At 33.4% G+C, this 20,944-nt stretch overlaps 2 protein-coding genes across 5 annotated transcripts in view; both read right to left on the bottom strand.

Moving 5' to 3' along the window:
• Positions 1-815: 815 nt before the first annotated feature.
• Positions 816-7,211, bottom strand: LOC100375245 (uncharacterized). The gene is made up of 2 exons (XM_002740522.4): positions 6,371-7,211; positions 816-5,707 (listed from the first exon to the last, which is right to left on the bottom strand). The coding sequence occupies exons 1-2, from the start codon at positions 7,100-7,102 to the stop codon at positions 5,489-5,491; spliced, it is 951 nt and encodes a 316-aa protein (XP_002740568.1). The 5' UTR covers positions 7,103-7,211; the 3' UTR covers positions 816-5,488.
• A 1,267-nt stretch (positions 7,212-8,478) lies between these two features.
• Positions 8,479-20,944, bottom strand: part of LOC102800798 (ADAMTS-like protein 1) — a 68,459-nt gene continuing 55,993 nt past the window's right edge. For all 4 annotated transcript variants that reach the window (XM_085506958.1, XM_085506959.1, XM_085506957.1 and 1 more), the window contains 11 exons: positions 20,386-20,711; positions 18,928-19,057; positions 17,817-18,027; positions 16,447-16,626; positions 15,749-15,902; positions 14,846-15,175; positions 14,308-14,350; positions 13,915-14,122; positions 13,343-13,522; positions 12,618-12,768; positions 8,479-12,373 (listed from right to left, as the gene is read on the bottom strand). In XM_085506958.1, coding sequence (XP_085363084.1) covers positions 12,252-12,373; positions 12,618-12,768; positions 13,343-13,522; positions 13,915-14,122; positions 14,308-14,350; positions 14,846-15,175; positions 15,749-15,902; positions 16,447-16,626; positions 17,817-18,027; positions 18,928-19,057; positions 20,386-20,711 — 2,035 coding nt within the window. In that variant the 3' untranslated portion in view covers positions 8,479-12,251. The remainder of the gene's footprint in view (positions 12,374-12,617; positions 12,769-13,342; positions 13,523-13,914; positions 14,123-14,307; positions 14,351-14,845; positions 15,176-15,748; positions 15,903-16,446; positions 16,627-17,816; positions 18,028-18,927; positions 19,058-20,385; positions 20,712-20,944) is intronic.

Genomic DNA, 20,944 nt, shown 5'->3' with positions numbered 1-20,944 from the left:
GACTAATTCATTGCTAAGACAGTGAACTACTAGTATCCCAGAAGACCAATTCATTGCTAAAACAGTGAACTACTAGTATCACAGAAGACTAATTCATTGCTAAAACAGTGAACTACTAGTATCCCAGAAGACCAATTCATTGCTAATCTAGTGGACTAGTGGACAAGTATACTAGCTGTAAACCCAATTTCATATCAAATCAGTTGAAACTGAAATAAACATGAAACCAAAGACTGAATCTTCATGTAAATTGATGAAAAAAAAGCTTCGGATATTGTTAAATAAAAATTCTCTTACACTGTTACTGTAGTTGTAATTATTGTGAAATAGTGACAAAAATGATCTACTTTCATTATTAAACATTTATGCAAGTGTCCCTGTTAATGATACAATTTATGTCAATGTTGTCATGGTGGATTGCTTGCCATTGAGTTACATTGGTTATACATTTGCATACTGGTTGGCCAAAATGTAAACATTGCAGTGTCACAGCCTATACATTCAAACATTGCTTACACAAATCTGTGCAATTTTTACACTGCAGTAACAATGTATGGCTTTTATGCTTTCAAAAGCTTTTTTCTTCTTCATTTTTTTAAATAATATAGATTTACCTATCCATTGCAATTTTATAGTATTACAGAAGATGCAAACAAAAACATAACTCCACTCGCCCAATGACCTCAGAGATTCAGTACTAATGTTTTTATTTATTAAAATTTTATAAATTCACAACTTCATTCATTTTAGTAATACTGAAATGGCATAAAAATATAAAATGCATAGCACTGACAATTCAAATAAAAGTAAAATAATAAATGTACAGAGCGTTTTTATTTTTTTTTACAAATTTGTATAAATTCACATTTAGAAAAATACATGGTTCATAGACATTTTAGCAATATTGAAAAAAAAGAACAGAACTGAAAATTGTAAATGAAAAAAACAAATGTATTCAATGCAAGTTTAACCAGAATTCTCAAACAACCAGGTTTTCGTTGTTGGAGGCAAAGCACACACAAGAACTTTTTGGGGAACTAAACATTCCTATTTTATAAAACAATTGTTGTGTTCATTGTTAGTGTTTTTTTTTAACATCATATAACCTGTTACAAATTAGCCATGGTTTACACAAATACTTGTATATCAAAACATTTTGTACAAAAATTGTAGCGTAATCATCAAACTTAAGCATGTGTGCAATGGAGAATCAGTAAAATTGTTTATTTTACCTGTTATTAATTTTCACTGAAAAGACTTTTTGAATGGTATTTATTTTTGATGAGTTTAATGTAAAATATGGTATACTCACTGGATTGTATTTCTACTGAATCATCCATTCAGCGGAAATAAATTCTAAGCAAAAATAAACTATTTTACAGTAGTAAGACTATGTTGTGATGGTGGTCAGTGTATCACGTCGGTGATGATTGAGTCATTTAAGTCATTGAGTCATTTTTGAACACCAACTTTTGTCACCTTTATTGCAAAATAACTTGCATAATTTTGTTCATACTCTCTCAAAAATTCTGATCCAGACTTCTTGTGAATGTGCAGAATTTTCAGTCCCTCGCAATTTTGGCATGGATTCAGAAGGTTAATTTGAATCTCTAAGACTCATTGACTTTATCAAAATGACAAATGGCCAAATCGTAAAAATTTTAAATTAACTGATTTACAGTATCTTTGCTTTCACTGAGGCAAATTAAGTCAACATAATACGAGACCGGTCATTTTTTGAACGTCATGATTTTTTCCACACACAAACATTTTCCACATTTTTTAACTGCAGTTTTTTTATTTACTTTTGTACCAAATAGACGTAAGTTCTTTTTGTCTACAGAAACAAATTCAAAAACAAGAAATATAGTAAAACATTACGCAGGTTTAGCGAAAGGAGATGAAAGTTATCTTTGGCACTAAACAGTTACAAATGTTTTAAAACAGATTTCGAATTGACAGTAAGAAAACAAATAATCAGTCAGGCAGAGTATATGTTTTCATACCATATCACCAACAACAAAAACTTGAGAATTGATTGTTCTCATACTACTTTTTTAGATAAATCTGGGCATTGTAACTTAAACAGGCAGCATAGAACAAACAGCAGTAAAATGAAAACTCAACGTAACTGGATCCTAATTTAAATACTATGAAGAAGTACATGTTTGCAAACAGTTCAAGTAAAATGGGTTGATTTGTTTTTAATAATTTAATGAAGTACAGTATTTCCTCATTTATAACTACATGTGTATATAACATTGTGAGTTTTCTTGATGACTAAAGGGAGGTAGTCGTCGTGCTGCGCATGTGTGACATTTGTGTTGGCAAACATTGATGTTCTCACAACTAAATGCACTCTTCTAATGGAAATCACAAGTATGAGGTTTGGCATGGGCACGTCTTGAACTAATTACCGCCGGTGACTTCTTTGATACCTTCCAATCACCTAAAAAAAATACCTAATTAAAGCTTAGTAACGTATCAGTTTGTACTCGTTGATCTACGTAACAATCAAGGTCGCCATCTTTGTTTATATGGGACCCATACTACCGCCCTTTAATATGACTTTGACTGATTTACATATTTAACTTTAATATACTGATAATTACAGTTGTTACCTTAGAACTTCAAGCGTAACTGTGGTCTCAAAAGTTCATACACTTCTGTAATTTTTAAAAAATTTACTCATTGTTCTGATTGTTATCAATTTTGAAACATTGTAGACAACCAGCAGACTAGGTGTCGCTAAAATATACATCACAAACACTTTTGATTATGTAATCAAAGTTTAACTACTGCCATGTACACTGTCAACATCACTTCGTCAATGCCTTGAAACATGGAGAATGCACGTCAAATGCATGTAAGCAAGAAACATTCTGTGATATATTTTACAGAGAGGCTATTTCTAGACACATTTCAAGATTTCTATGATAGCACAATGTATGGTCACAATACTTTGAACTGTGTCCACTGTATAGACATTTTCAAAGATCAGATTATAGTTTGATTTTTTTCATGCATGTAAACCTTAGTGTATGACATGATGACTCAACTTTGATCACACTGGGTAATCTGCCTGTTCAATCTACGCTTTGTCTACAATGTTGAAAAACAATCAGGACAACATTTAATAAATTCACTAGAAAAGTTAGGAATCAATTACAGAAGTCTATCAAAATTACAGACAACATGTTTGCTCGAAGTTCTGTTGTAACAACTGTAACATGTGAAAACTGACACCAATGAAATAAGTTTAGGTTGGGGGCCAATAATTGAGTCTGACATAACTCTAAAGAATCAAAAATAATCAGTGATTTAATCTCCTCAATTAAGATGGAAATATATTGATAGTTGTTTCAAGAAAATTTTATAAAAAATTTATATTGTGACTACATGTATCTGTTGTTACCATAACAATGAATCAGGAAACAAAATAGAATACAAGATGTGGCAAGACTTCAAAATGTAAAAATATCATCTAAACAAAAACATAATTTTCAGTAGTACAAAATTTATTTTTTATAAAAATTATTAATTTCACAGTATTTTATATTTATTATTATACATCTGTCGCCGTAATGCCATAAGTTACAGTGTGCCGTAATTTTGCGTTATTTTATGGGGTATTTTCATCCTATCATATTAGGAAATGCAAATTCCAAACATGGAATGATTAAGTGCGTAAGCGTCCTTTAATAATGAAAACAAACATGGCTGCCACCAGAGTTTGACCGGACTCCTTGCAAAGAAGTTCGCTGATTCTGTTCTAAACATTTTGAATTTCGGCATTCCCATGGAAAAGATGTATAATAATGAGGTTATTACGAGAATGCCTCAAAGTATGCACTCAGACAGTATGCCACGTACGCATCAGCCTCCGCTGCGCGTCGGTCGATACCTGAGCTGTACTGTCTTCGTGCATACTTCGAGGTATTCTCGTAATAACCTTATATTCTTGCCACAAGCCAAGAGATTGCTGACCTGCGTGATTGTATTTTTGGTTTCTAATTGCAACTTATTGTAAATGTTTGGCATAGTTACAACAAATCATGAGCAATAAAGTACAGAAGTTTTTGCTCTGTCATACTTGATATGATTCCCTTGCATCAGATGGAAAATAATAGTTTGTTAACATTTCAAGTGTCAGATATTTTTTCCACCCAAATTTAGTGCAAACATTTTCACATTTTGTGAAATTGTCACTAAATTTCATCATAATTTTGGACCATACAGACATATTCAGATATTGTTTTTAGTTTTTGATCAAAAAGTTAGTCAATTTTTACCATGGTGTACCATTTCATGTGGGGAGAAGCAAACTGCACACAATCATTTTGTAGATGGTGCCCAAGGTTGAAAATGGTGCCCAAAAGTTTAAACATGCATGTTCTCTGACAAATGAGATGCTTGGAAAAAGTTTCATGAGAATTGCATTTTATTTAATCAAGTTGTAACCTTTTAGTCAATATTTCACAAAGTTTTCATGTATTAAGCTGAGATGATAAAATTTACCCAATTTTGTTCCTCAATAATTGCCATGAATTATCAAGTCTTGCGAAAATACTAGTATTTATAATAGCAAAGCTAGGAGGTCTTAGGAGCCATCAGATTGCAGCTAAAGGGTACTGTATATTATTAACTAAGCTTTATTTCTGCTTTACTTTCCCGACAGGTAAATGTGCTGAATTAAATCCCAGTGAATATGCAAAGTTAGCCACAAACTGTATCATTTTCCCCCACAAACTAGTGAATTAAAAATCCTAGTGAATATGGCTGCAACATCAAACATGCAAATATTAAACCCAGTGAATATTTCTCCTTCCACAGTACTACTCAGATACCAGAAATAAGTATGAAGTTAGATTCACATCTCAGATTCAGGTCAGATGAGGAAATAACAACACAACACATACTTCTCAAAGATTGTGGATTATTTGCAGGACATCTATCTAAATGTCTATAAGCTAATCCACAGCTGGGGTGGGATTTTTTTTTTACAGATAGGGATTGGGTGGTTGTGACAGATAACCACAGAGCAGTGAAATTCAGATAATACCTCTGCAATGTTTGTTTGATACCTCTTTAGACTGAACAAGATTTTTGATTTTTGAATCAGATTCTGGGGTTCTGAATATGAGGCTCGAGTCACAGGTGAGCTTCATGGCCCATAGGATGCATTGGTTGTCATCATCAGAAAACTAAATGTTAATTTTTATCATTTTGACATTACCGGTAGTATGTAAGGGGTAGAGCATTTGATATCCTGGGGGGGTGTGGGCAGGAAGATTTTGTAAAAAAGAAAATTCTATGACAATGCTTGAAAAACAATCCTACACTATATGTATTTAAAAATTAGAGACAAGGTGTGCCGAAAAAAAAAATCTGTATCAGATAGGGGAAAAAAAGTAGGCTTCATTTCAATCTTCCTGTCCCCCAGGATATCAAATAGTCGGCCCCTAACTAAAGACAACAAACAACCACTTTATCTGTGAGCATCATATTCATCTCCTACTGTATTAGACCCCCTAAGTCCAGCATCATTTTCCTCGTCTTCATCTTCCTCCTCCCCCTCTTCTTCCTCTTCATCACCACTCAGTAGAATATCCACCTCTTCATCATCATCATCATCCCATTCATCACTGGACGTTGTCGCCACAGACTCTTCTGATGGACTCGGTCCAAGAAGTATGAATTCCAAACCCTAACAAACAAAAAGTGTAAATTTATTCATTTTATCCTGATCTTTTTCATCACACTGCTTATAATTCTCAGTTTAATATTCAGCAGGTACAACTCAAGACTTTTGAAAAATACATAAAAGTTCTATGCACAAATTTTGACTTTAACTCTTGACTGCAAAAATATTTTAAGGAAAAATTAGTCGCTATGCAACCATGTGATGTTTACTTCATTGTGACAATATGGTAATTTGTAAGGCAGATATTCTAAATTACATACAAGAGATATAATATCAATATATTTCAAATCTGTGCAAATTTTTTTTCAACCATACATTATGGACAGCATATATTAGAAAATACTGTCCAAAATTTAGACTTAGTTAGTATTCCAACCAGAAGTATGTGCTTTCTTCATCTACAGCAACGGAAAATATAAAATCATGTACAGTTAATTTATACATTTGGTCCTTGTGAACCCCATCACATTTTCATTGTATTGAAAATAATAAAATAATTCATTGGTCTGTGCTTTATTTTGTCTTAATTGTCCACCTTTAACATTTTTTTACCACTTTTCCCAAAAAAAGATGGAAAGCCTTTCCCAGGAAAAAATTGTCAAAAATAATGCACTGTAATTAATGCAATTTGATATTGAGATAATTTCCCTGCTAAATGTTACTTACCTTCCAATGAGGTGGTCTACTAGTCATGGGATTGTCTCGCAAATCTAATTTAGTGAGGCGTGAAAGACCGATTAACAGTTCATCCGGTAACGTAGTGATATCGTTGCCTTGTATTCTAAGAGATGCAAGAGTCTGAAGTTCGCCTAAAACTGGCGGCACTTGGTCAAACGCATTGTGGCTAATATCGAGATACGTCAAACTGGGCAACCGTCCAAAGCTATCTGTTAGTTCTGATAGATTGTTCCGTGCCAAACTTAGCCATTGCAAGCTACGCATCTGATGGATCTCTTTGGGTAAAGAGCTGATTGCGTTGTCTCTAGCACCAAGTTTCTGTAGATTTCGCAGAAGACCGGTCTCCGGGGGTAGGTTTATAAGTCCAGTATCAACTACCCATAATTGGATCAAGTTGACTAAGTCGCCGATTTCTGGCGGCAGGAAAGCGAGCTTGTTATGGCTAATATTCAGATAAGATAAGTTTTTCAGACGACCGAACCCAGTGGGTAACAGAGTGAGATTGTTGTTATCGAGAGTTAAGACTTGCAAATTTTCTAGTTCGATCAGTTCCGTCGGCGGCATCAGTAATTTGTTATCGTTCAGCAAAAGCCTTTTGACAAATACCAACTTCTGAATGCTACTCGGAAGAACGGTGAGCTCACGATGGCTCAAGTTTAAAACATCTTGTTGTCCATCCCTAGCCGTTTTTATGAGCTCTTCTAGTTCCGCAGCATTCATTTCGTACACTGTGCTGACATAATCTAATTGAATGTGATCGAAAACATCAAAATGAGTGAAAACAGCGTTGATGCATTACTATGGTTTCACCACCTGTTACTGAACTCCGCCATCTTTTGAGACCCCTCAGCCAACGAATGGAAACAATGTTGACCGCTTAGGTCAGACATGTTTTGGTAACAGAGGGACCAATGAATGATCGAACCAAGGTAAGTTGGAAAAAACAAACAGGGAGAGCGGATATTAAAACTACTAAATTACCCCCACAATCTCCAGAAAAAAAATTTGGTAAAATGTGTTTATGTAAAATGTGTTTCATTAAATTCTTTACCTATTTCCTTTAACCCCCAGATTATGAAATGGAATGTTTCTTGGATAATAACAAATGACCTAAAGTAGGGTCGGCATAGTTAGTCAGTAGCCGGTACATTCGCCTACATATTACATGAGTACCGGTGACTGACTAACTATGCCGACCCCTACACATTTCTAGCGAGGTTCTGCTTGGTGCTAGACTGTATTATCTACACTGCCCTCAATGTAAGAAGAAAACTATTTTTTCGAATGCAACATGTAAACAGAGACTGGAAATCTTTTCAGTAATTTTACCAGTAAGTGGGTTGTGATTTAGCTGCACTCCTTAGCATTTCCAGTCAGATACTGCTTGGTGCTTGACTATATTATCTATACTGCCCTTAATCTCAGTAATGAAATAAAACATAGTTACTTTAATATCCGTCAATATTCAGTTTTAATGACCCTCAGAAGGATTATTGTCCAAGGCACATTATATTTCCCATTTTGGGTTATTATAACTGAATATTGACATTCAGTAACTATTTGTTAAAAGTTAGATTGTTTGTGTTCATTTACACCAAGTGTATTTAAATTCAAAAATTTCAATAATGAAACCTTAGGGACAACATCAAAAGTTCAATGTAGGATAAAAAACTTAATTCCTTTCGTTTTTTCCCCTACCCCCCACTGAAACTTAATTGATAAATATTGACCATGGCGTCAGACTAAATACATTAAATACAAATTGATAATCGGACAGTAGTATGGCATAGCAGTTGGTTGTCAGGGGGTGGGGGATGTAAACAAACTTTACACTCGAGCCAAACCATTTTTTTGTATTGGATGTGTTTTTTTCATTTTCTGTTATTTTTGTTCATGATTGGATAGAAAAAAAAACGAACTACAAATACTACAAGATTTTTTTGACTTCATTAAGAAATAAAATCGTTTTTGTAGGATGGAAACTTGTTGAGGTCAAAACCCCCCACCCCCAAACTAAGGCAAATAAGTTTTTTATCTGACATCGATCTTTTGACGTTGTCCCTTACTAGTACTGGGTAATGTGCATAAAAGAGACCTTGTTCCAGAGAATAATTTCCTTGAAACTCTTTAATAAAGATTAAATGAAATGTACGCTTGGCAAAATCAAGTATGCTCTCAACAATATATGAACTGTACACAAGTATTATTGTTAGAAATTATATAAGCAGGTATTAAAAATGAATAAAATATCTCTCCTTATGACAACAAATTTTCTGAAAATTATTGCAACCCTAAATTCACATTGTTGGGTCTACGAATGTTTTGATTGGTATATACCGTACTTGTTCTATTAGAAGTGCATATAAAACAAAAATTATATTACAGTATACTGGAAGATCAATATACTACGAGGTTATTACGAGGATACCTCAAAGTATGCACAAAGACAGTACAGCTGTATCTACCAAAGGGCAGTGGAGGTCGATGCACGGCGTACTGTATGAGTGCATACTTTGAGGTATTCTCTTAATAACCTTATTATACATCTTTTCCTTTCAAGGATACATCATGGGAATGCCGAAATCTAACAAGTTTAGAACAGAATCAGCGAACTTCTTTGTGTGGAGTCTGGTCAAACTCTGATGGCAACCATGTTTGTTTTTAATTATTAGAGGACGCTTACGCACGTAATCATTTCGTATTTGGAATTTGCATTTCCTTATATGGTAGGATGAAAATACATGTACCCGTAAAATACCGCAAAATTATGGCACGTTGTAACTTACGGCATTACGGTGACAGATGTATAATAATAGTATGCAAGTACATGCAGTACTAATAGAGAAGATATGGTATTGTTCTGGGAAATTGAACAGCAAAAAACAGTTTCATTTCATCAAAAATGGTGGACTTTTGTTTATGAATAATGAAGGTAAACATGCAGAGACGTAGCATTACATTTAATCCGCACAAATAAAGTTAAAGCAAGAATATAACCGGAAAACGTACAGTAAATTTTATTGAATTTACTAGACATAATTATTTGCCACAATATAAAACACAGATGTATAGTTTTTCTCAATTACCAGTGTTTGAACAGCATTATTAGACTTGCTTGCAGTCTGTTGCGTTTCCGATGAAAAATTCTGGAATAATAAATATAAATTGCGTAAACGAGGGATGAAAGCGAAAGTCATGCGACCGCCAAATCCCAACAGACTTGCCATCAGTGTAAGCACCCTCACATTACCGACCAAAAGCATTATATAAAGCTTTTATAAAGTTTGTATTTACTGCAATGTACTAATTGGATATTTTGTAAACTCCTGGGTTTTTCTGTTAAATGGGAATGTTATATTTAATATTTATGCATTAGACAGGGACAGATGAAAATAAAAATTTATTATGGGGGGGGGGGGTCCCAATCAAAAATTGGTATCTGGTGGTTTCCTACAGATTTGCATAACATTTTGCAGTCATTTAAGACAATCAAAGAGTTGAAAGAAGGGTATGCAATATATGTGATGGAGATTTCAATATGAAGTTGTGTGGTGATTTTCAGTTCACGATTATCTCGCAGAATATTTGAAAGGTACAGACGGAACGATAAACGTAACTCGCAAGATCATCTTCATTGCATATTAAATTTAATAAAGTAACTTTATAACTACTGACCTACATATACACATTGTATAAACAATTTCTCTTAGGCCCTTAAGCTAGAGGGTCGTCACCTGCGCACGCACGGGAATTGAGGCGCACATGCGGGAATTGAGTCCTTTCGACGATAACAACATAATGCTAAAAATGCAAAGGCTCATGGGTAGACACTTGTTTGTAAATAAAGACACACTATGCCATCTGATGCATGCGCTGGTCACGACTCCCCCCGCTTTAAACAGTGAGACATTCAATCACACTAAAATTTTATCAATCATGAAATAGCCCTGGATGGGGTGGGGGGTCTCTCTGAATAAAATATGGTACGCAAGCCGAAGTAAAAAAAATGTGTAAGAGGGGTGTTATTTAGTTATTTGACGCGTGTACCATGTTTAGGGTGGGAAATTGTTATGATAGCTTGCTTGTAAATCCTATTGCAACTTGAAACAGGATGTAACTTATAATATAGTAATAAAGTGTTAAAAAAGGAATCTTGTGAATGCATGTTACCTCAACTTGAAAACAGTATGATTTTAGTATGTATAAAGGGTATCTATTTTAAGTTTCTGCACTTGAAAAGGGGTATAATTTCACAACAACAAGTACGTGTTTGTAGGCTTTTTTGAAAAGCTATACCGGTACTTCAGCAAGGGTACCAGGTCTGACTTGGACCCCCCCCCCCCCCCCAAACTGAGAAGAACTGTGTACATCATCCATACAAATAATTTTACTTTTCACTTACTATTATTCAAATGAGTGGACGTTTATTGCATGGACCTACTTTGTGGAAGGATACAACAGTTAATAATGTAGGTAAAAGGGTTACACAAGTAAACAGGTCATTCAAAACCCACAGCTTTGAAACCTGTATGATACAGAGCATAGAAACCACATCACATGTGCTACATATGCCATACAAGTCAAAGTCTGAGATATTTTCCAAATCCTGTACCTCAGACCACAACTTAAAGAAAAGCACCAAGATTACATATGTAAATGCTAACATATTTACAGTAGTTTCACCAAAAAATTTCAAACAAATTACACAATATCATTGTTACTAATAAATGTATAAAAACTGATTCCATAATTTTTTCAAAACTCATTTGAGAAATATGACCAATGTTGTGCAGCTATGATTACACATTTGTGATTGGCTCTTCGCAATTTGAATTTCAATCATAATAATGGCTTCCTGACGATGGAACTTTATTTAGAACAAGAACAATGCATTTGACTGTATATTGCTTTAATTTCGTGAGAGACGAATTTTTCGCAAGTCGGTGAAAATTGTTCTGGAGTTACATGTCATGGAGTGTCAGCAACCTTTGCGAAATGTTGTCTTCATAGACGCCATGACAAATTGAAAGAATTAAGCAGTTAACAGTTGTTACTGCAATTATTATCATCATTATTATCATCATTATTATTATTACAAAACACATTTTGCAGAATATACATACAAAATCCAAAGTTTTTAAATTGATAATAATTTGTCTTACCTACGAGCATTACAAACATTGACACTGTTATTAATATTTCTATAAAAAGTATAAAAAACATAACTGCTATATCATGAATAACAATATCAGTTATACGTATGTACAAGCAAGAAATCATTATAATTCACTTTCCTTATAAAATCAGCTAATTATAATAATAAATTTTTTATTAAAATAAAAATACTATCATTTTCAAAATATTTGTCAACCAACTGTCAAAGAACTGTGTTATTTAGGATAAATGACCTCAAATCCAAGGCTGAAATAAGAACCACAATAATGTTAGTACAGTCAGTTGTTTATTAAAGGTTGTGAAAATCTGGGTGATGATTGATAGAGTTTTATAAATACTGCAACAGTTTTTTTCTAAATTGGTAATCAGATTCAGCACATTGAAAAAAAAACTTTCTGAAAATGACATAATTTGACAAAATCATACAATAATAGTATTATTAGTGTTTCATTCCATAGATATTTGTACAATGCAGCTGGGAAGAAAACAGACCACTTCTTATAGTCATAACTACACCACCCACTCTCATGAAAACAGTATACTCAAAGCAAAGAGAAACACTGCACCTATCAAAGAACCAACAAATAAAATTTGTTTTTGTAAATATTAATTTCAGAGTCTCCACATTGCATTGGGTATACGTGGTGTTACAATTATATATTAAAGTTATTATACTGTTCATTGGATATTATTTTCAACTCTCATTCTCTGTGTTACATGTATAGCAGCACTGTTCGGCGTAGTTTTGGAGTCGACACATCTTCAGTCGTTTAACGAGACTGCAATAGTTAGTCTTGTCTTGGCAGGAAAAGGGAACTGAAACACAAAAAATAGAACACAAAACAGGTTTTAAACAATGCTATCATTAACAATAATGCAACAATGCTATTAAATAAGACAAGGAAAATTAAACAATGTTAATGTAACAATGTTGTATAACAATGCTATGTCACAATGTTAATGTAAAAATGTCAGAGAAACAATGCCAAGGAAATAATATAAATGAAATAATGCCAAAGAAGCAATGTTAAAGTAAACATATTAATGAAATTTAACTTACCCTGTGCACATGGTTTTCTATTGCAAGCTGTCACAAGTTCTGGTTTTCTTTTTTGATTACAATATTGTACATCAGCTGGCTGTTTTCTATTCCGATACACGCATCCTATCATTCGCGTCTTTGTACCAGTAGTACCACATGATGAGGAACACTAATATATGGTATAAATTAAAATCATATATTTATTATTAAATCTGCAAGCAGTTGCATCAACTCCAACTAATGGTGATTCTGAGTCTGTTAAAATGTTCGTTCAAATACTCATTTTTATGGGTTGTTTGATAAGGAGGAGTATAAATTGCGGGTAAATGGGTACGTTTATAAATGTCATTGCCAACCCTACCAGTATCGATGTGTGCATTGATGTGTTGACTCGTGTATGCAAAAAAAATCTCAGTAGATAACATGATGTTTTAGTGGCTGATAGTAAAAGGTTTGTAACTTTTATTATTATTTATACAACTCTTGGTCTTGGCATCAATTGTTCTGCCTATGTGTTTATTTCTGTGATTTCATACATTGTTATTTGTCTCTATGTAGATTTGTAATTGTTCACAGTATTTATAACCCCTACTTTATGAAGGATTTGATTGGAATGGCTGTACATTTGTAAACTTTGTGAATAGGACATGGTTAACTATACAACTGATACAGATATTAAAATTCCCCAATTTCTCAGATTAACTATGCACAAAAGATTTGCCTTTAAACAATATTCATCTTACCTGGGTCCATGCTGAAGGATGCCATATTGCTTCACAATTTGTCGTTTGACAATGTTCTTTATGTTTGGGTTTGAGTTTAGTATTGCATTTTTTATTAGCAATTTGTTTTCCATTGTGGTCCAAACACTTGACTGTCCTCCTGTGGGTGGCAGTGTTCTCACTTATACACCTTGTATTACACTACAGGAGAAAAGAAAACAAATTTAGTAATTTTTTACTGTATTTAAAATGCCTTACTCAATTCCACGATTCAGAGAAAAATAAAATTTTGCAGATTTTGTTTATCCATGTTGTCATCATTAGACATTAACAAACACTGTGTTCAGATCATTGTCTTTAATAGTACATTAAGGCTCTATCATTAGGGTAAAAGAAAAGAAAATAGACTGCACTAGGGAATCATGGGAAACAACTGAATATGCTGTTTACACTATTAATCTTAACTGGAATTTAAATACAAAATATGTGCATATTGATTACCTAATTTGCATATTGATTATTCAACATGCACTTTAATGTCTAAAAATGATAAACCTATTGGTGAGTTTCAATGAAAAATTATCTTTACTCACATCAGACCACTCCCCAGTCTCCCAATGTGGGCATTCTTGGGTATTACATTCTTGTTGGTCGATTGGTACTGGTTGTGACTCACACAAAACAGCTCGGATTTCACTCCATGAATTAATATCTTGGAAAAGTCCTTCACAATATATTCTACGTATTTGATATCCACCTCCGCAGCTTTCTGAACAGGCACTCCATCGACCAACTCCCCACCTGCAATTTCAAAATGGCCGCCAACTTAAGTCTCAATTTATGCAAATTATAATGCAGCAAAGAAGTAGTGTTATTAAATTTGAAATTTTGCATGAAAATTTTTTATTAATATATGCATTTATTATAAGAAATCAACTCAAGAAGCTGTTTAGCAATGTTACATGAATCATAATGGAAAATCTCACCTCACAACCGAGGAATTTGATACTGTTTCTAGAACGGGAACATCTGCAAATACAACATAGCGTTAATTTTCAACTGAATCTGACTTGAAAAATATATATTGGTAAAATATTTTCACCCCATCACTGCCTCAATTCAGTGTTTAAAATTATATCATGGATGAAACGAACAAAAATTGTAGTCTATTGTAATCTGGAAAATAATCTAACCCTGTATCACAAGTGTCATTACCGTAGTTAGAATTATTCTTAAAGTATAAAGTTAGTTATTAAGTTCCAATGATGTACTGCGAAGTATTTATTTTCACTTGGAATTTATTTTACTATTTCCACTGAAGGAAATTATCTGTGGAATAAAATCTTAGTGAAAATACTTTCTTTTTTAAATTTTACAGAACAAACAAAATGTCAGCTAAAATAAAGTATGATATGTCTTCTTTGTCATTTATTTATCTGAAAGCAATTTTGCAGTTTGCACACAAGTGTCCCCCAATGAACCTTAAAAGTAGCCTTACCACTAATCTGGGAATAAAACACTTACCTTGTACTGTAAGTGTGAAATTCTGTGAGACGTCTCTAGCAACACACGAATACACAGCAGCATCGCTGAGTTCCACATGACTGATTCGTAATCGGCCATCTTTTAAAATCGTCATCTTTCTGTTTCTCTTGTCGATATTTTCAAAATTCCTCTGCCATCTTATCAAAGCCCTCCTCCAAAATTTCACAGGGCATTTTATTATGACTGTAACTTCCTGGAAGACACTTGCTTCACCACCAATTGTAAAGTAAAGTTTGTTGACCATGTGTTTTTGAACAAATTTGCTGTATTCACCTAGTATAGTAGGACTTTTTTTCCATTTCGGAGGTTCTAGAAAAAACATTTACAGTTTTAGATCCAGCAAACATCATGTGGGATTTGACAAATGTGAAATGTTTTTTTGGGCATTTCCAAACTCAATAATGTGCTATACACATTCGATAATGGTAAATTATCATAGAGTAAGTGTATGACACCATATTCCCTTCTAAAAGTTCAGCATGTCAACATTGAGCTATAAAACAATAAATTTATCAATCAGTTCAAAATCTAATCATTTGATTTTTGTGGCAAATGTTAGGTCTGTGTTTTTCACGCAGTACGCAAGATCTTGCAAAGAGTGGTCAATCACCTATTAATTTTATGTAATATGGAATTTACTAAATATGATGAACTAACTATGAAAACTGTCAAAACTGTTCAATAAAATCAAATCTCAGAGAAATTTAAAGCTGTTATAAATATTTGCTCTATTAGTAGCACATATGCTTATGAAAATTACAGAGGTATTTCTATGGTCAAAAATATGTAGTATACTTATTTGAGTATACCGTACTACAATTAAATATAGTTCTATTGGGGATGCGCTTCTAATAGAACAAATATGGTACACAGTATTTTTACCATAACACGGTGGTCCAGTACATGGTAATATTATAGGTGGTTGTTCTAGCTTATTACACTCAATGGAATCAGTTTCCTCCATACTACCAGTGGTTGTTGGCTTCATACATATAGATGCACGGATCCTGGAACCCTCACCACATGTTACAGAGCACTGAAAAGAAATCAGTGAAAATATGATGTCATTATTAGAATTTAAACTTTTCACCACCAGACTTTCTCACACAAATTTTCTTCACTTTTTTTCTTATATTCTTCAATATTTCTGGAAATTAAACTGTAATTTTGAAGACAACAGACAAAATTTGAATCAATTTTTAGTTTTTACTCGAAAAATTTGGCTGTTTTATCCTACTCTTATTAAAACGCAGACTAAAAACATCACAATTTTGTGAATTGTGATAAATAGAGGGAACTGGTGATGAAAAAAATAATGGCAGTATACATACCGGTAATATGAAAACATAGATAAATTGTGACATGCACAAGTGTATAGTACTGTATAATACTTGGAGAAAGGACCACTATTTGAGGGGCAAAAACAAGTCATGTGGATCTCACTCTCAGTGAGATCTGCAGTGGGAGGCCATTTGTGAACAAAGTCTATTAGCATCATCTAGCATTCTTGTAAAAATCCTGTTTGTGGATGTAGTAGATTTTCCATGATAGATACTCAATGTTTTTTTTATTGCACATACCTCTGACCATGGCTGTGGTACCCAGTAAGCAGGACAGCTTTGAGTATTGCATGGCTGTTGATTGGCTGGATTGTCTTCCACACAGAAAACGTCTGGAATATCTATCTTATTTCCCAATGCCAGCAATTGTTTACAGGATACATCACGACTTTGAATACCATCTCCACATGATTGGCTACACTGTAATAAACAGTTTGTAATGCTGTTAATCAAAAGTATGTTGCCATAGAAACCATTCCACATGCATCATTTGAACAACATACTGACCAATAGCATTGCGGTAGTTCATCTCAAAACATGTTGCTGTTTCCAGCCTCTAGTAAATACTCAGCTCATAAAAACTACTTTCAATATTTTTAATGTGCATCTTTGATTTAATATAATGTAAGAGAAAGTGCTGATCATCATTTGGTGAAAAAAAACGAATTCTATACAGAATAGAAAACTATGAAGACCACCGCACAATCCTGGTCTAGCAATCATATTCTATTAAACGTTGATTGTGGAAAAATGATCACCTTGAAGAATGAGACAATTCTTCAAAAACAACAATTTTGAGGCAAGTAATATTATGCGCATATGGTGTTGAAAATGCTTGCTGTGTCAGGTTGTGTCATTGGGTTGACTCAGTCTGTGTTTTATGGCATAGCAGCAAAAATTACTATACATGACATAGTCCCTGTTATCAATTTTAACAATCTTGAGAATGACATACATGTAAAGTGCTCCTTTAATTTTCAGCCATGACTAATAGATAAATTAACAATGTCAAAAGAAAAGTATCTAGCTTCAGTATTTGGAAAACATATTTATATTATTATAATTTTGAAGATCAAAATACTAATAGTTAAATCATCTAAGGCCATCTTCTTTTGAAAACTGTGAGCTGAAGGATGTTGAAGAGGAAAAAGTTTTTGTGAATAATGAACAAAATAAATTTCAAATGTAAGAACCCTAGAACTGAATTGACACCAAAAACAAGTTAAAAGTGATATACAAAGTAGTCACTGTGTTGTATAATGTTCTGTATGGGTGGATCCTGGAGACCGTATTAACATTTAAGCCAACATGATTAATTCAAAACCCATTGTCGGAACTACACATAGCCCAGTTATACACAATTTATCCATTTGTTGTGAGATCATTGGCAGTAAACTTCTAAACACCACTTCAAGCGGTCTTATTTTATGCAATGTATACAAAAAGTGTAAAATGTGTTGTTTACACCAAGTGTGAAGATTGTATTACTTTATGCTGTGACCAAAACAAAAATTTAATAGTACCAATTGATGAGCAAAAAATACAAGCTATAAAATATAATGAAACTTAAAATTACAGATTCATGTGTGACATCTTGAGATTACACTTACTTCTGACCACTCAGTAACTTCCCAGTTCGGCGGACAGTCAATGTGATTACACATCTTTGTAATATTGGGTTTTGGTTCAGTACAGAAATCTTCGGGTACACGTATAGTATTACCACTACCAGTCGCCAAAATCTGGATGCATTCAATAACGGCTTGTTGTACACCACCACCACAACTAACTGAACAGTCATCATATTGTATAGCATCCCATCTATCACATGGAAAGAAATACTATATTTAATATGATGCCAGGAATAACCGTCATTTTCAGGATAATCAAGAATACATAAATATGGTGCCTGGATCCAATAGGAATAGATACAAGCATTCATTTAAATAAACGCTTGATCAATGATAGCCCAAATATAGCTACATATACGAGTATGTTTTGTTTTTTGAATTCCAGAATTCTTTTCCTTAACTTAGAAGGCCTCCAAAATAAATCAGTTACCATACATCATTTTCATATGGTATATGATCATTTTTTTAAATATTTTAATTTGTTCCTGGTGAAGATTTCATTCAACACCATCATTGTCTTTTGTGACTTTGCAAATCTCAAATGATTATATATAAAACTTACGGCAAAATTAACCCTAGATTGACTAGTTTTTTCACTTTTGACCAATGAGATCAATGAGCGCAGGTTATTTTTAAAAGTTCACATGAATCCTGCTATATAAGGCCAACTTTGTATTATGTTGCTTACTGCTTCTTTAGGATTCCAGTCTGTTATTTACTTGTATTGCTGTGGGTAATACTATGAGGTGTTTACAAGGATACCTCAAACTATGCGCGAAGACAGTACAGCGGTATCGACCGATGTGCAGCGCAAGTAGATGTGACGTAAAATACCGCAAAATTCGGCACGCTGTAACTTATGGCGTTATGGTGATAGATCTATAATAATATATGTTATACCAATACTCAACTGAGTTTCATTATTCAGTTTAGTCTGACAGGAGACCCTCTATGATCATCTCAGTATTTCAAATCCCTCTACATTTCTATTCACTGTTATAAATATCATTGTTACAAATAGATGAGTGGAATAGTGGACATGATGAACAAGAGAAAATGATTCTCTTATTATCAGTGAGGTCCTACTTACTCAGGTGGGCACGGAATGTTGTTACAAGGATGTTGCACTGTGGGTAGTTGTTCATCAAAATTACAGAAAGTATCTGAGACCACTTTATCTTTGACCATATCGTAACACTCGATTATGGTATCTTGGATGCCTAGGTACACGTATAAAACAAAATCATATATTAAATATCAAAAACAACAAACTATATATAAAACAAAAATGAACAAACAAAAATTTATCTTATATGCAAATTAATGAAGCAATAGTTTTCCTGATGTTTAATTTCAATTTCTGTATTAATATTACATTTCTGTATTTAATTTCCATTTCTGCTTTGTATAATCTGTATTAGAAGCCGCATCCCTAATAGAAGTCACAGCCATTCTTTTTGAATAATTGAGAACCAAAAATTCATCATTACTCATATGTGTAGGTGCTCTAATAGAAGCCGCATCCCCTCTATTGCATTGTACCATTTTAATGCTGCGGTTTCTAATACAGATTTTACTGTATATGATGACCATTGAAACTAATAATGAATTTTTTTTTTATTTTTTAATGAAAATAACAGACAAAACCTAAATTAAGCATGTTGTACAATTCATCTTCATGGCATTCTAACAATACACAAAAAACATGTGATGATTTTAAATTAAAATATTGTATTTACTTTTTAAAATTCATCTTACTAACTTGTATCGATTTCATTTGTATTGATTACCGGTAATATTTTTATTGCTACATACTGAAAGAAATTTCTAAAAATGCAATAAACAATTATTATCATTATTATTATTATTATTATTATTATTATTATTACCCATTGGTGGAGAAAGTTGCAATTTATTGTAGGCAAATATAAATGTAATTAACAATTGGAAATGGATAAGTGGAAGCGCAGAAACTAAAGTTTGGCACATGCTTCAGTTAGTCAGATTTCATACAGATATTTCAATATTATTTAGTACTAAGGATTCATTGCAGCTTTAATAACCATGTACGATGATATGCGATGAAGCTCTCATGAGAAACAAATGCTTGTGATCTTCGAATGTTACAAAGTGATTCCATTTCAGCGAGTCATTAAAAGAATTTCTGACTATTAGCGTCACAAAATGCAGTGGGTGATTGGAAATGGGTAAATAGAAATGAGTCAGATTATTGTTGCATGCAAAAACGCAAAATGCATGTATTACACGCTTTCATCTTGAAACAATCTGATATAAAACTAGTTCTTTCACAGACTCGGTTATTTCTACTAGGATCTATAGAAAAAATGTTTTCTTGTGACTTGCTGATTATATGCTAATTATTCTCATGACTTCTTCAATTCGTGTGTGATTTCCTAACATAATTGGCCCTTACATACCCGAATCTTATAAATTCTTCGATAGTTATGCAACTACAGAGTACAGTAATCTTGAAAATTATAGAAAAGATCAAAGTGCATACCAACTGATGACAATCAAATATATTTACCTCCCAAACATGATCTACTACAGTCAGTATATCCATTATACTGCCAAACATACACAGATACTGAATTCTCAACTGAGTTTGATGTAGATATGTCTTTATATATCTCTGTTTCAATATCTACAGTTGGGTATTCACTCTCGCCGTAATTCATACAACTACCGATGTTGCATTCTTGATTCTCTTCTGGTTTGATGGTCAAACATTGGTCATCATCTAAGACAACTGTTGATTCGCTGTATGTCAAGTACACCTGACAAGACACTGGACGAACTTGAATTCCAGGACCACAAGTCTTGCTGCATAGACTCCATTCACCAACAACATAGCTGTGAAAAAAGAAACTTGAAGTTGCTACTTCTACTTCCAATTGACAAGCAGTTAACAATATGACAGGCACAGTGGAAAATTAAGTGTTTTTGGTATCGTACGCCCATGTTATTGGCAATACAAAATGTAACAACAGGGTCTAACCACAAGTGTTTTTTTGTTACTGGAATTACATGTGTATGATCGCTTGTGGATATGTGACGCATCACCAATACAGGGCCAAAGCCATATG

This window comes from Saccoglossus kowalevskii, chromosome 13 (genome assembly GCF_978046115.1).
Source record: "Saccoglossus kowalevskii chromosome 13, keSacKowa6.1, whole genome shotgun sequence".
NCBI classification, from domain to species: Eukaryota; Metazoa; Hemichordata; class Enteropneusta; family Harrimaniidae; genus Saccoglossus; species Saccoglossus kowalevskii.
Note: the sequence above shows the minus strand (reverse complement) of the source record. Positions and strands in the feature narration are given on the sequence as shown.